At 38.3% G+C, this 16,688-nt stretch overlaps 1 protein-coding gene across 1 annotated transcript; it reads left to right on the top strand.

The window, feature by feature from the left end:
• Window positions 1–37: 37 nt before the first annotated feature.
• LOC139138617 (trans-aconitate 2-methyltransferase-like) lies at window positions 38–5,044 on the top strand. Its single transcript, XM_070707069.1, has 5 exons — window positions 38–1,228; window positions 1,382–1,631; window positions 2,384–2,700; window positions 4,205–4,355; window positions 4,717–5,044. Exons 2-5 carry the CDS (start codon window positions 1,445–1,447, stop codon window positions 4,878–4,880), a joined length of 819 nt encoding a protein of 272 aa, XP_070563170.1. The 5' UTR covers window positions 38–1,228; window positions 1,382–1,444; the 3' UTR covers window positions 4,881–5,044.
• The last annotated feature ends 11,644 nt before the right edge of the window (window positions 5,045–16,688 follow it).

Raw genomic sequence — 16,688 nt, 5'->3', positions numbered from 1 at the left:
TGCAGCACGCTTTCTAACGAATGGACTGTCCTATCGGGAGCTCATACATAACTTGGCTGGACTCTAGTTTGAATCCAATTTTACTCTTGTTGGCAGTGGTTCTCTGTAGACTTTTGCTGAGGCCCTGATGTTTTCATGCACACACACACACATCCCGTGTACAATTGTAAATATTCACATATGATTACACCATGGAGGTGAAGTCTCTTTTTCAACCCCTATGATTATACTTTCTACACAAGTATATGAGAAGTCTAGAAATTGACTCTGTTTCTTGATTTACTGATCAAGTCTATAAAAAACGTGACGAGTTTATCGACATGGCAAGGCAGGTAAACTTAGGAGAGGGAAAAACTGCATATGGATTATGCCCAAAGATATCCATCAGCTTGGTAGATGACAGTCAATAAAGAGTTTCTATGACAAAAGCAGTCACTATTTTTCAGTGTATTGAGGTCATAGAGGACGACCATCAGAATGATGAAAGAGAGAAAGTAATGAAATAGTGATACGTGACCTACTAGATAGCGGTGGGATCAACTGATTGTAAATATGGGGTATTTCAAGACCCTATCCCTGTTTATTTGTAACGTAAAACCACTATATATACGCGAATAGCGGCATATAACACATATCAGATAGTAACACACACGGGTGCACTATGGCATTGGCAAACCTTTCAGTAACACTTTAAAACACGATATTAAAATGTCAGGGGTAGATATTTTACTTTCAAATTGAAAATTTATGCACGAAAACTGCAAAATCTACGGAAACATATGGAATGGACTCTCAGAATCCGACGTTTCACGACCGTTTCCAATTTTCAGCCGACGTACTCCGAAGGTTTATTGGTGTTATGTTTGTTACCATGCTAGGGGGTCCACAAAAAACAAGGGGTGCAAAGGACATACACTACGCCTCGCTGGTCGCATGCTCACCATAGACGTCCGCATGAAGTAGCTCAGTTTTAAAAAGATCCTGTGATTCACGTGACGCCTTCAGAACTCGATTCACCGGCCCAGTTGCAAACCTGTCCGATATTGGCACAACTACATACACTGGACAAACAAAACATTTGGTGAAGTCGGAACAGATTGTGCTGCAGATGAACTTTTCGACCCTGCAAGAATTAATCACACTCGTCCCCTAAAGTCACAAGGTCATTCTGTTCATTGGCGGCCCACTGTGTTCGCTCATATGGTGGTTACTCTTTCATTGAAGTGAGGTATGTATCTGTTCAGTGGTATATCCGACCGATTTCCAATGAACACAAGCCGTTCCGTAACGTACGATAAAGGCATCGGCGCACTTTTCTTTGTTGTGACTTCTTGTTCATTACAATGACAGACTAGTAAATTCTCTGCTCTATTTACAACAGGTAAATTGGAAGTTCACTACACTTCCTTCAGAACGCGACCTATATACTTTCAAGCCAACCAACATGAACTTTTCCACCGATACTGGAATCAAATATGCGGAGCTACGCAAGAATCAGCTGGACACTTGTTGGCAGTGGCTGTCGTCAGGTTTGGACTGGTGCCCCGATGACGTGGTCCTGGACATAGGCTGTGGAACTGGATCCTTTACTAAGCTTCTTGCAGACAGGGGAAATATTAAATCGATCACAGGTAGTATTGATAATGGTTTAGTGACTGAAATTTTTAGTTTTTCTCCTACTCAGGTATTCCAGGTCACTTAGTCCCATGCCCTGCTTTGCAGAAAAATCTGATTTGTTGTCCTCAAAATTTGATAATCAATCAATCAATCAGTCAATCAATCATAAAATTAATCAGTCAACTGTGATCGACCTCGATGTAATCAGTCCTTTAATGTGCTCCTTCAAAAGGTATCACCAGCCGAAACACACACAAAATGCAGATAATTTGGAGACAAACACAGTGGAATGTAAAAGCTTATATAGACAAGTAGCAACCTAGGTCCCTATGCTAATTTAAAGATTGCAATACACAATAATGAGTTCATCATTGGGGTGACATAGGTTGATATTAGCTGTCAAAACAATTTTAAGTAGCTGCACGAACATAAAATCACCTGTCAACAGAATTTGGTTCAGCAATTGATGAATAAGCAAGTCCAAGGTGACACGTCTCAACCGATCACATTATGACCAAAGCCTGAGAAATAAGTGTAACTTTTCTTATAAGGTTTGACTGTTGGCTCTTGCAGGTACGTCAGGCTTTCATGGGTATTATGGGTACATGCCTGCCTGTGTGTATGCACGCTTGTATGTGATCCGAGCGACGTGCGCATCAAAGTATATACGATGGATCTACGATCACTCACAAAAGATTCTAAATAATAGGGATATCTGAGAAAGATTGTCTAAGTCATTGTCATATCAATGAAATTGCCATTTCAGGCTATGACAAAAGTAAAGAGTATATCGACGTTGCAAGGCAGGTAAACTTTGAAGATGGCAAAACTACTTATGAAGTAGCTGACGCAACCGATGCTTCGACTCTGAAACCAAAATGGAAGAGTGGCTTCACCAAAGCCCTGTCGACGGCAACGTTCCAATTTATCGATGACAAGAGAGCTTTCTTCCAGAATGTCTGTTGGTGCCTGCGACCCGGTGGATACTTTCTGATGAGGTTTCACCATGGCAACGAGTTTGGAACTCTTGAAACTATCAGTCAGTACATGTCGGATCATCCAAAGTGGAAACCATTGACTAAGGTTGAGTGATGTCTGCATAAAACACGATTGGAACTAATTTGGGATAATTGGATTTTCATATTTTTCAAATTTCCCAAAAGTTTTAGGTGCGTGTAGCTAAATGTTGCAATATTACAAATTACTCATAAAAACAAGTGTTTACTGTAAAAAGAAAAACGGATGAGATTATATTTGTGGATTAAATTGGCATTACTTCACCATCCAATTATCCCAAATTAGTTCCAATCGTGTTATAAAAATCCCCACAGGATGATTTATAATAGGGGTCGTGAAAAGTAAAAACATTCATGCCAAACAAAGACCATTGCATTTGACCACAACTCCAAAGAAATTTGAAAGTGCAAAAGTCATACGATAAATTTAAAATTGTGATTTGAACTTCCTTTAATACTATAAATTGCTTGAATGGGTTACTTAAATTTTAAACTACTGGCAGGTGTTTGGTAAATCAATATTTCAAAAAAACTAAAATGTTTCAACACTTATAGAATACCCTGCATACACTGTGCTACAATCGAAATAGACCTATCACTCCCTCGCCCATTATATAGGCAATAATGTTTGACATGCAGCTTGTTGACCCCAATTCCCTGTAAACAGGTCATAAATCACCATCGATAACAATAGGTTAGGCCAAACTATGGTGGTGGTTAGGCGGTAAAAATTCCATGTCCATACCTCATTTCAAAGTTGGATTAAATTGGTATACAATTATGTAGGAAAACTGTTATTCTGTCAAAAATGTTGAAAACAAGCCATATTTGCACCCCTCTTTTGAAGTCATAGAGCAGTTTATTTTGGTTAATCTCACTTTTGACACCTCTTTGACACTCAAAGAATCTAAAAATGCATTTACAATAGCAGTCACTCACTCTGAATGCCAGCACCGCCTTGTCAAACTCTCCTGGAAAACAGCAAATAATGACTTTCCCATTTCAAACATTTTATTAAAAGCTAGGGGACCTCTACCATAGTTAATACACTTAGGACTCCCCAACTTCTTCTTATTTGGTCAGTTTTTCAGAAGTTTTAACAGGCTATAACTCTGCAATGCCTTTGTGCCCAAATGTCTAGTTTTTTTTTATTCCACAGAGAATGTTGACTACTTTTATATTTTAATAGTTTTGTTGAAATTTATAACTGACGCTCTAGCCTTTCCAACCACCTTAATTGTCCACGGCTCCTTATTTGCTGTAGTGTTTTTACGGTCCTTACGCCATGAAAGTAGTGCATATAAAGCTGTAGTGCGTTATACCGTAGAATGTTTTGTGAAAATAATGAAAATGGTGCATCTGCATAAAAACGTTCAAATTATGTGTACTTGACTCCGTGTCAATGTATACAAGTGCCCCCAAGGAATGTCAAGATTCACATTAAACGATGTCAGGACCGTAGAAATTTGTAGAAAACTTTTCAATATTTGTTTACTTATTAAATTGGGAGGGAAATTGAATAAGGGGAGATGTTTAAATAATTATTTGAAATTATTCCTCTTCCTGAATAGAATTATAATTACGATGTGTACTCTGCATTGCTGTATCGTGGAACCAGTAAACAACTAGAGCAACTTGCTATTGAGTGTGGTTTTTCAGAGGCCAGTATAGTGGAGACGTATTATTTCAACTATGGAAATTGCACTGAAGAGGATTTCAGAAGTAAGAAAATTTATAACTTTCAGGAATCTTGTTTGTAACTCGAAATAGGCGACCTTCGCATACAAGTATTTCCAGCTTCAATGTTGTCTATGAATTACGCCCTCTATCGAGGAGAGTCACCCGTTATCTGACAGCCATGCGTAGTATAGTTCCCATGGAAACTGCTTGATTACTCTGGCAAGATTTTTTAAACTAAAACTTCCTTCATTTACCATGATGAGAAGACGCATTTTTATCTCAGAAAAGTGTCTTGTAAAGGGACGGTTCATTTTGTTTTTGAGAAGCACCTATCCCGCGATACCCCAAAACGTCGTTCATGCTGAAAAGTAAGTTGTGTGGATTGATGCGTTTTCCTCTCCAGACTACATCGATGTCCAGTTTGAACAAATACGACACATACCGTCGGACAGAAAGAGTGAATTCATCGAGGACGCATACCAAAAGCTCATCGAAGTCAACAACAGAGACGAGGAAGGGAGACTGTGCTTCAAATCTCCGACCTGGATTCTCACCGCCAAAAAGTGACAGCAGACGACAGGTCAAAATTCCACGAAAATATCATTACCGGACCTTTAATTACGAGTTTTTCTTGAGGAGTTACAAAATCTGGATACAGTTACATTACACAAGACTTGTGTGACCATGATAGTTATAATCAGTAAAGGCTCTGTTTGTATATCCGTTTGAAATCATTGTGCGTCGGTCTATCTCTATTTCGTAGCGCTAACTATCATGGTTGGTCCGTGCAACACCAACTTCCATCATACTTGGCGCTCTCTCCTGGAAAATCTCTCGTAGGCATCGTCCATGACCTCAGCTTTCTAGTCATCTGCGATGTGCCTCAGATGTGGAGTGTGCACTTCAATATAAGGTTGCTGCAGCCTATACAAACAACCAACAAGAACATGAAAATCGGCATATTAAATACTCCACAAATGAGTTACACATTGTACATAAGGGGCCTTCAGTAATTACAGGGTGGGGTGGGCGGGGGAATTGGGGGGAGGGTCACTTTTAGAAACCTATCTTGGGGGGAGGGTCACTTTTGACAGAAGCTGATATTATGGCCAAAACTTTGATTGTCGTGTGATATTTCCTGAATAGGAAATCACCAACAAAATACGCACACACTTAAAAACGCCATGCATAGTGAATTGATATTTTGGTGAAATTCCAAAATCAAATTTCTTACAAAACCATAGACTTGTAACCACTCTAGTCTTATCAAGAACAATAATGTGAATAATCAAGCATACATAAATGCACAGATTTATCTAATTTTGTACTGAAAAAAATTATTCATAGTTTCATCATAGACCCCAATGCATAGTGTATGGACATTTTGGTGAAATTCCGAAATCATATTTCTTGCACAAACATAGACTTGTAACCACTCTAGTCTAATCAAGAACAATAATCTGAATAATCAAGCATACATAAATGCACAGATTTATCTAATTTTGTACTGAAAAAAAATTATTCATAGTTTCATCATAGACCCCAATGCACAGTGAATCGACATTTTGGTGAAATTCCAAAATCAAATTTCTTGCACAACCATGGACTTGTAACCATTCTAGTCTTATCAAGAAAATTAATATCAATAATCAAGAGTACACAAATGCAAAGATTTACCTATTTTTGTATTGGAAAAAACTATTCATAATTTCATCATAAACACCATGGATAGTGAACCAACTTTTTAGATGAAATTCAGAAATCAATTTCTTGTACACAAAAGTTCATTTTACTTCCCTATTCAAGCAAAGTACATTTAAATACATTATCAAACATATATAAAATATAGATATAGCATGTTTTGTGGGGGTAAATTGTCAATAATTTGCCTGATAGACTCCCATGTATTATGATTTGATATTTTTGGATGAAGCACTAAATCAGCTACATCTTGCCTTCTTATAGTTGCACAAAATATGGTGACCCTCCCTAAACTGTATGAAATACCATATCTCTTCAAAAATTCTTGCGTGATAAATTGCGACTGTCCCTCCAAAACACCAGCCCTCCCCTCTGTAATTTGTCCCTAACATAACAATGACCAATTGTTATGTAAATTAGCTGATACTGTTTCAGTTATTCCCGGGAGAATACCGCAGTGGTTGGGGGGGGGGAGGGTCAAGTTTTAGAATGTCGGACAAGGGGGAGGGTCACATTTTAGACAGGAGGATTGGGGGGGGTCACATTTTACGGTACAGGTGTTCGCGAAATTCCCCCGGCCCACCCCCCTGTAATTACTGAAGGCTCCCTAAGCAAGTCAAGTGAGAGCATATTGAAAATATTTAAACCTGATTTTTCATTACTTGGCACTCTCTCACTGAAAATCTCTCGTAGGCATCGCCCATGGCCTCAGCTTTCTAGTCATCTGCGATGTGCCTCAGATGTGGAGTGTGCACTTCAATATAAGGTTGCTGCAGCCTATACAAACAACCAACAAGAACATGAAAATCGGCATATTAAATACTCCACAAATGAGTTACACATTGCATATTGTACATAAGCAAGTCAAGTGAGAGCATATTGAAAATATTTAAACCTGATTTATTTTCATTTTACAGCCAACGTTTCCTAATGAAGGCCACTCCTATGTACATTAGTGGAGAGAAGTACATAATATGTGCTCCTGTGTTGTCAGAGGTCTCATTAAATATTCAATTTTGCATGTTAGTGACAATATAAGACACTATGCTTTGCATTATTTGTAGAGACACTTTAACGCAACATTAAGGCTAGATAATCACAGATCACACTTATGATGATACTCACTTGCACTAAATGTATGTGTAACATATCGCTGTTATGATTACTATGAGACGCGCCTCCTGTGGCGATTGCGTTATGAGAAACTGATAAAATGTGTAGGTTATATGATGCACTATCGCTATTTCTTCGATTGAGTTTGCAAAGAGGTTCAATAATTCCGTATTCTAGTCTTTCAAAGTGAAATCCGCCAAAAAAGGACCAACCGGAACCATGAGGGAAACGTGCGATACACTGAACTCGTCCTTTATCGTGGTGTCACGATTTCCCAAGTATCATCTGTCGGCGGTTCTCCCGATAGACCTCACGATGCTCGGGCGCCGTGTGACCAATACGTGAGATAATCAATGCTCGGGTAAATATCGCGTAAAACTATAATGTTTGTCGGCGTTGGGCGCACGAGCATACATTATTCGTGTCCTGTTTCGTCTAGATTTGTGCGAAGTGACATATTTTTATTTTTTTTTCTTCAGCGTTCACATTGGAAGAGATGCATTCGCTCATCAGCTGGCGTGGGTTATCTTCCGTTCACTGCCTTTGTTATAGAGATTTCCAGTGAACGTGTAAACGCTAGAAGCAAGGCGAGGAAGACAGACAGAAAACAAAATAGCAAAATGCTCAAATATACTGAAGGAATGATGTCTTTCCATACAAATACTTCATTTAGTTCACCCAGCCAGGTTTATTTCTTTGAAACTTGATGACTCTACGCGGTGATAAATTTTATCGGAAGGTCATTAAATTCTTTGAATGATGGCTAAGAAGCCGTCTCACGTCATCAAAAGGTTACGCCTTTTGATTGACTCATTCTAAAAGTCTGTGTCATGTTTGCGTGTTTTATATTCAAATTTTTATTTTAAAATGCTTAGCTCTCATCCAATCACAAGACGCACTCATGACCTGGGGGAAAGTACATTTGAATTAATCTGCAAACGAGATTCTACTCTGCGTTTAAGTAGTCTGTGTACAAAACGTGATAATTTATACTGAATGTAGGGGTTATGGTAATGCTACACGAGCTGCAAGCTTGAAGTGCAGATAGAATCGTAGGTGAAAAGGATCTATTCTGTGCTGCTTTTATAATCCTGACACTCGCCTTTACAAATGAAGAAGTTTTGTTCATAGAGAATGGGCAAATTTTTTTACTCAACTGAAACACCGGGTTCAAAGTGATGTTTTAATTCGATTGCTAGACAGTTGCGGTGAGAGGTTCGTCGGAATAATATTTAAATGAAAATAAATACATCATTAACTCTCATAATGATTGAAAGTTTGAATCTGTACAAACGTGCCTTAGATTGTTAGGCAAAAAAATAAAAACTGGCTGTTTCGATAACGTGGTTTTCAAAAATAGGGTAGGTAGGTCGGCCGGAATTTTTTTCTTCCGAAATATTTTTATTTCTAAATATGCATTTTCAAAGGGTTCAGGGCGGTCAAACACTGGCCACAACATTTCCAGAAAAATGTATCATACATATAAAAGGAAAAAAAACACAAAAAGACATCCCCGTTCAAGCAAAAATCAAATACCAAGTAACGAACGCGTGATTTAACGTTTTTTTCTTTTTTTCACTTCCGTGTTTACGTAGCTCTAAAAAGTTAAGGGTTTGACTGGTAAAAAATAGGATAGGTGGGGTTATCGGAACAGCTAGCACAATCTCTTTGTTTGGCCTTAGAGTGTTTTTAAATTTGCAACATGAAAATTTACATGAGCGGAAGCTATTCCGGTAACAATCTCAAACAAAACTGGTTTGGGAAAAGAAAATAAGGGGAAAACGTGCCATCGCATCACTTTTGTCAAATATCATGTTCCAGTTAAAAATTTATTTTTGCTTAACTATAGGGGGCGCTAGTCAAATATTCGCTATAGTTTTCATGAGAATCCATTGTGTGATGACTTCTCGCTGTTCATGACAATTACTAAACACGTTTGTAATGCCATCGGTCACAATAGCAAGACAAATTATAAACTTTTTTCAGCAAAGAGCCATCGGAATAGTTAATGAAAGGAAAAATTCACCGATTGACATCAATGGCATTATTCTTACAGTAATTTTGTCGAAGAATATCTTCATCAAAAACGTGTCAACAGGAAATTCAGGGTTAGTTTAGTAGAGCCGACAAAGCAAATTTGACAGAGGCGTCAAGAAGTTAACGACATAACTACTTGACATATATGTCTTTTATCTTGAAATTCATAAACGACATCATCTTCACCAATCAGGCGAGGCCAGACACCACCGCTACCTCTACAATTCATTCGCAGTTTACACTTCAATGCCGTGTCGTGCAAACTCGCTCCGAACGTCCACGATGCCGGAACCGTTCAGTGCGTAATGAAGTGTTAGTGACATGTGAGGTGTTTTTACAGTCACTTCAGTAGCTTAACGTTGCTTGTTTTCGAGAAATTGGAAAGACTCGCGGTGAAAGATCCGCGTAACAGCCAATCTAGGATGTATTCATTTGCCCTTTCGTTGTTTGTCCGTCGGATGCCTGCAATATCGATCGATTCGGCACCATTTTGTGCCACGGCGAACTCACACAAGAAAGTGTAAAGTTTTGGATAACTTGTATATTTCTTTCAAATTATCCATGTCGCACACATACTTCTTTAGTGCGCGGTTAATACAGTGTGCAGATTTACTGCCCTTTTCTAATTTACGCATGACAATAATCACAATTATCACCTCTGCACAAAGCTTAATAGATATTGTATTGCTTTTTCGCTGTCCCTTGTCGATATATGCTCGCTTACCGGCATGCATTTCTTAACAGATACCGTACGACGAATCCATTATCAACTACAAATAAACGAAAACAGCGCTGCGACAAATTCAGGAGTAACTTATAAACTACTAGTCCCACATAAAAAATGTGTACGTTGATGCACGCGTCCTACAAATGGACAATAAATTCATCATTAATGACGCAGCGCCAAACTGGCGCCTGTTGTTTGTTTCTCAGTATTTTATTGACAATCAAAGCCTAACAGTGATTGAGAACCCGTTTTAGGTAGATTTAGAATTCAGTATTCACTTTGGATATTCCAAGCGTTCGAAGCCACTTCAATACTGCTTTGCCGTTATATTGCCGACCGTTTTCAAGAATCGCGGTCGATTTTGTAATCTCGCTGAAGTTATTCGTTCTTTGTAAGTTTTTTTTCACTATTTCAATGTAATGGTGACAATCAGAGCTGTGGAAAAATTTCATCGCGGAAAATAGAGTTGTGGCTGAAAGGATCAGGAGTTGTAACCTATGATGATATTTTCATGTTGGGGGGCTTGCATGTCAACAGCAAGGTCTTGTTATACTCTCAAGATCATGTTGAAACACCCACTTAAAGAGTCAATAATGCCAACTTTTGATAATTTTTTCATCATTTTTGTTTTGAATGCCAGTCATAATTCCTTGTTCTACTCCCCAAAGCATGTCGAGATACACAGTATTCAGCTTGTCAAAACAGCCCATACATGTGTAAACTGCATTGTTATTGTTGAAAAGTGACTTCTGGTCCGGACTAGAAGTCAAATGTAAACAATAACAATGCATTGTACACATATTGACGCTATGTCGACAAGCTTAATAGTGGGTGTTTCAACATTCTTTTGGGAGTAGAAAAAGAAGTTGAAATTGATATACGAAATAAAAATGTTGAAAAAATCATCAAAATTTAGTATTACTTGCCCTTTAATCAACGTGTCAACACATCAACTATACATGTAAAATGCACCTTGGTTGTTTACAGTTCAAGTTAAGCCTGGACAAGAATTCACTTTTCAACAATATTAATACAGTTTACACACGTACATGATGCTGAGTTGACAAACTGAATACCGTGTATCTCAACAACATGTTTTAGAGAACAGCAAAACAGATTAAGGTCGACATTAAAAAACAAAATAGTGAAAAAATATTGATAGCTAAAGCAACTGCCCCTTTAAACGATGTCACTCGGTGGTTGCAGGCACAAAATATATTTAAATCCTTAGTAATCACAAGGTACCTAAGAAGGATTTCCATCATGTGGTCAATTAGTTTGTTTGTTTGCTTGTCTTTTCTCGACAACTTCCGGTTTGATCTGTCAGACACAAGAGTGTTTGGCTCTCTTCTCTCAGAAGAAAAACTCCATCTTCACATGAACTACCTACAAGGCCACAAAAAAAAAATCCGTTCTGTCGCATCAGGTATGGACAGTAAACAAACTAAAAAACATATTTTGCGTTTCAGGCTGAGGTATGTGGAAAGGTCTCCATGTTAGGGAGCCGTCATTATTTATGGCCTGGGGGGTTCGGAGGAATCTGAGGGGGGGGGGTCACTCAAAAAATCGAAAGCTACAAGGGGGGTTGCTCAAAAGTGGAGAACAAGAAAGGGGGGGGCTACTCAATTTTGTTGACATGTATTGAAGCATTTAGTGGAGTTACGAATTAATACAACAATAATAGTAAAGATATGTATATTCATACCCGGTATTTGTGTACACACACACACACACACACACACACACACACACATAATATATATATATATATATATATATATATTATATATATATATATATATATATATATATATATATATATATAAATCATAATACAGGTGGTTTCAAGTAGAAACTAAAATCTCATTACACTATGTGTTTCACGTTATTGTGATCTTCAGACGAGAATGATCAGCTATTCGACGTGGCAAGCCTTATGTTAGAGGCTAGTACTGAGTACATTTTTCAGTATTTCCTGATTAAGATTGATATACTGCCTGATCATTAATGAGAAACGTCTGCTTTCTATATTCTACATTGTATAGGTTACCGATAGGGGAAAATGTGTAAAGCAAGCTTATTCTGATGCTATAAAGTTTTAAAACCAGTTGAATGCCTTGACAACAAACCCATCTTTTATTGCAGGAAAATAATAATAAATAATAAATGTGAATAAATGTATGTCTGTCGCTATTTTTTCGGTTTCAAAAAATATAGTTGAAATCAATGAACTGCAATATAAGTTTTGGAATACTGTCTCAGATTTATTTTCCTTTGAGTTTTTTATACGAAAAAATACTCCCCAAGTGCCACCAAATAACACCATTTTAACCTCTATTTTTCAAAAGCTCCAATGGCAGGAGGGGGACACCCCCCTCCTGACCTCCCCCCGCGACCGCTTATGTGGTCTCTTGTGGTGCTTTCGCACCACATCTTCCCCCTCTTAAAAAAAATCCTACAGAATAACTGCATATCACCAGAGCACTGGATACAGACCTGTACATCAGCCCCTGCCACAGCAATTGGAACCTCCTTCCGACAAAGACCTATACCACAGGGTTTAATCAGGGTCTGTACAGGGCCTGTAGCAGCAGCAATCCATTTTACTGTATAGATATTTAACTTTCCCATATTTGTTTGGGGGGGAGGGGGTCACTCAAATTTTCTGTAGCAGAGAGGGGGGTTACTCAAACACGTCATGGTTGGCAGGGGGGTTACTCGAATTTTTGGAGTTTCGAAAGCAATTCCTCCGACCCCCCCCCCAGGCCGTAAATAATGACGGCTCCCTTACCTTCAAACCCCACACCAGTATGGTGTGTCCTCAACTAAAACATCTTCTGTACCGTAGATCCAGCGGGAAAAAATTAATTACGCGAACACATTAACCTTAAATGTTGTTGGAACGTCGCACAATATTTCTAAGGCTCTTGTTCTCTCTACATTCGTGAAAATGTCAGATAACCTATGAAGTTTGTTGGTAATGACGAAAACAGCGGCGTCAGTACTGATGAAAGGAGCAATGTTTCGTAATCCAAAGTTTTGAGACTGATCTTTCAAATTTCGCTACATTTTCAGTCTAAATATTACATTCTATTGTCTTTTCACTCCGAAAAAAGGGAGATAAATAAACAGAATCCATTTAGTCTTAAGTGTTGTGCGATCAAGTTAAAACATAAATCAGTCGATATGTTCACCAATTTATCTTTAATGTGGGTTTCGATTAGAAAGGCACGCGTTATGCGGCAAGACTTCACATGCCTAGTTTCCAAAGATCCCAGATCGTTACATTACTCGAACTGACAAAAGGCAAAACTTGTTTGTTCTGGTCACTGATAGACGAATTTTCACTCTTTGTTCGCCATACTCTTTGAAATCTCAGACAGCGGTACAATTTCCATCGACAATGGTTCGCAGCGAGATTTCGTACTGAAAAGTGAAAAATTCTGACAGTTTCACGCTCGCGTAATCTCCGCAGAAAAAGTTTGAAAAGGTTAACTCGAGGTCACTAGTTATGTGTTTCAGTTTAAGATGCAAACGCCATTGAAAGTTTTCGACAAAAGTGACACTTTCTTCGATATTTGCTGGTGATTGTGTTCGTAATTCATCGTGATTTGATCTCGTGTTTTGTTGAGATTTTACACAGTGTTGCATAGCTCTTGGGATTGTTGAATAACCGAAAATTTAAAAATTAAATTAGTTGTAGTTTCCTACAATAAATTATCGAGAGCAAGGTGTGTGAGGAAACGTTGTATTTTAATGGAAGTTTTTTACGAGTCACGATACTCTTAGCTTGTTTGAACGTGTGTTAATACATTCCTCGGTAAAACGTCAAATATTCCAGTGCAATCACCTGGAACAAATTTATAGGAGGAAAAAATTATCAAAAATCTGAGAATTCAAAATAGCCATGATTGATATGATCTGCAGTGAAAAGGCCGCTGAAAAATATAGAACTGGCGTAGAAAATTGATCCGTTTATAAATAGTATACAAATCTTACACTTGAAGACTTGAAGTCTAAGTCTTTTAAAGTCGATTCCTTTGTTTCAAAAAAGTTTGCCATTTAGCAAATCACCCTGTGTAACTCACGCAGGACATTATGTAGTAAACATGTCTCTCGTGTCGGTACATTCCCCGACGCGGATATCGCCAGAATTTATGTTAACAAGAGACAGACGATGTCGTTAGAACCGCCAACTCTTGTTTGCAGAGCGATCTATCACATGAGAAAATTGAAGCGCAAATACGAACATCTGCATCATGTTGGATGCTTAACGTGCAATGAACTCTTATGCGACAGCGAGCATGCAGTGAGTTCATTGATTTGTAGAGATAATAGACACTGAGGTATCGTGGTGCTTACGAATTTCACAGAAACTTTCGCAATTGATTTTACCGCCAAAATGTGAGCGCTTTTCGCGCGTCCGCAGGAATGATAAACGACAACGAGACAGTAGCATACACTCGCCACACAGTCACTTCAACGACGTTTGTTAGTTCGAAATAAAATGTGAAAGTGATTTTGGCGGTAAGATTGTTGCCTCTCAAACAGCGGAAATCACTGGAGACTTATACTTATTGTTGCAAGTGATATGTTTTACACCTTCAATGGACTTGTATGTCACATCTTGCTGATATTAGCCGGTCAATTAACTCGAATGTGAGTGAGCAAACACACGTCTGCTCATAAATGTGTCAAGCTGCAGTATATCGATATGTCACAGGTTGATTTAAGAATGCGCAACGATAAAATATGTGAATGACCTTTTCCCTGGTAAACTTGTTTAGGTTTGAACGCATCACTTGTTGCCATGGTTATTAATAGTCAAGTCATAAAATGTGTAAGCTTAGTAAGTGAATACACTCCCCCCCTCCCCCCCCCCCCCGATGATTATCTTTGCCGATACACTACATATTTATTTCACGGAGGCCATTTAAAGAAATTCTTTGTTTGCGGTCCTCGAATTTTTGAAAAACGTACGAGCCAGTCAGGAAGAAAAACAAACACAGGCAAAACACAAAACATGTGTTCAATTTTTATTTGGTTTCCTTAGGAAAAATAGTATTTTTATTCGTATAAATAGTGTAAACATTGTGTTTATTTCGTAACTTTCTCTGAAAAAACCTACCAGCACGCGGACGGCAAACAAAAAATTTATTTAAAGCGCTTGATTTGGAAACTATTTTTTCGTCAGATATAGGGAAGAGTTGACTCGTCCGGCAGACTGCCGATCCCTGATTTGAATGACAGTGTCTGTGGTATCTTAATGACCTTTTCGAAGAAAACACCACTCTTCTCTAGCAATCGCCGATGTTTGACTGCTTCAAAGGAATTTATAATGCCAAAGAATTGGCATTCTAGTGTTGAGCTGTACAGGCAAAATCGTTTTACAATAAACGTGATCGCCATCACAACTCGTGGCAATCCTTGTCTAAGGAGAGAGTCGGGGTCGTTTATTCATTCATAGGAAAAACCCCCGTGGGAGGGACTTTATTGGTTCTTGTTATGGCGAACTCGGAAGCGCCGTGTCAGAGGTCAAACATCGACGCAAAAGGTGTCACCGACAGCACCCGGATAGACGTTACAACCAGAGCCTATACGTAAGTGTGGGGGACGATTTACTTTGCAATTGACTTCCGACACCCACGCCTTTAACATCTCGTCATCCTAAAATCAGTATTCATTAGTGTGATTATTTGTAATCGAGAAAGAGAGAAAAAGTTTGAACCCGACGAGACTTGGTAATAAAAAGGAAATAAATGAGAACTTGTGACGAGACATGACGAGAATTACCCAAGAGTAACACATCTATATTGAATTTCCTCTAACTTGCGCGCTAACGACGTTGCAAATAAAATAAATAAATAAAATAACAAACAAATAAATAAATGAACAAACAAATAAATAAATAAATAAATAAATAAATAAATAAATAAATAAATATAAATCTGCATAGTACTGCAGTATCTTCGCTGTCATTTCACATGCATGCACAACTTCATTGTTCGATTATTGCTAGGTAAATAAGGTGAGGGAAATCTACACGTTTTACTTTTTCTCGTCGTTTTGTTGAGTCATGCCTTTGTACTGTACGCGAAGAGATCAGTAGTTGCCAATTAAAACATTTTCCTTGCCGAAGGGATTCTCATTAAACGTAAACTGTACTTTTCACAGTACAAATCTTGAAAACTATCCACAGTTATTCGAATGAAATATAAAAATTAATCTTTACTAGACGCGGATAAGCAGCTCTAGGCTAACAAAAACTGATGATGGTGTATTTATTACACTTTAATATTTGATACTCTGCTCGCGACACTTTCGATAGGGTAGGCCGACAGCTGAAGCGTTAACGGCGCAGGCGATAAAAATTTAAAACACAGCCTGACTCGGGGTGGTTCAACACACTGCCGTGTAAAAATTCTTCAATAAAAGTTGCGCGGTAACAATTTCGCTTCATAAACTCCCCGTGGAGTGAACAGAATACTCGAGGAAAACAATGATTTTACAAGTCACGATCTTCTACGATATAATAAATAAGGGATAGAAGAAGGTCGGACAAGAATATGAAATCAGGTTTCGAGATCATGTTCTTTATACCTCAGAATGTGAATGTTTGAAATCGCGGTGTCCCTTGGTGACTCTACACCGTGTGTTGCCAAAATAATGTTCTGACTTGCGTACGCCATAACAGTAAGAAGTTGAAGTTCCATCTTTAGCAAGTAGTTTAGTATATGTTTATCTATATGGGAGGCCATTGTTAATCTTACGACTTGAAATTAATCGGTTTCGAAAGC

The sequence above is a fragment of the Ptychodera flava genome, chromosome 1, assembly GCF_041260155.1.
Source record: "Ptychodera flava strain L36383 chromosome 1, AS_Pfla_20210202, whole genome shotgun sequence".
Lineage (NCBI taxonomy): Eukaryota > Metazoa > Hemichordata > Enteropneusta > Ptychoderidae > Ptychodera > Ptychodera flava.
Note: the sequence above shows the minus strand (reverse complement) of the source record. Positions and strands in the feature narration are given on the sequence as shown.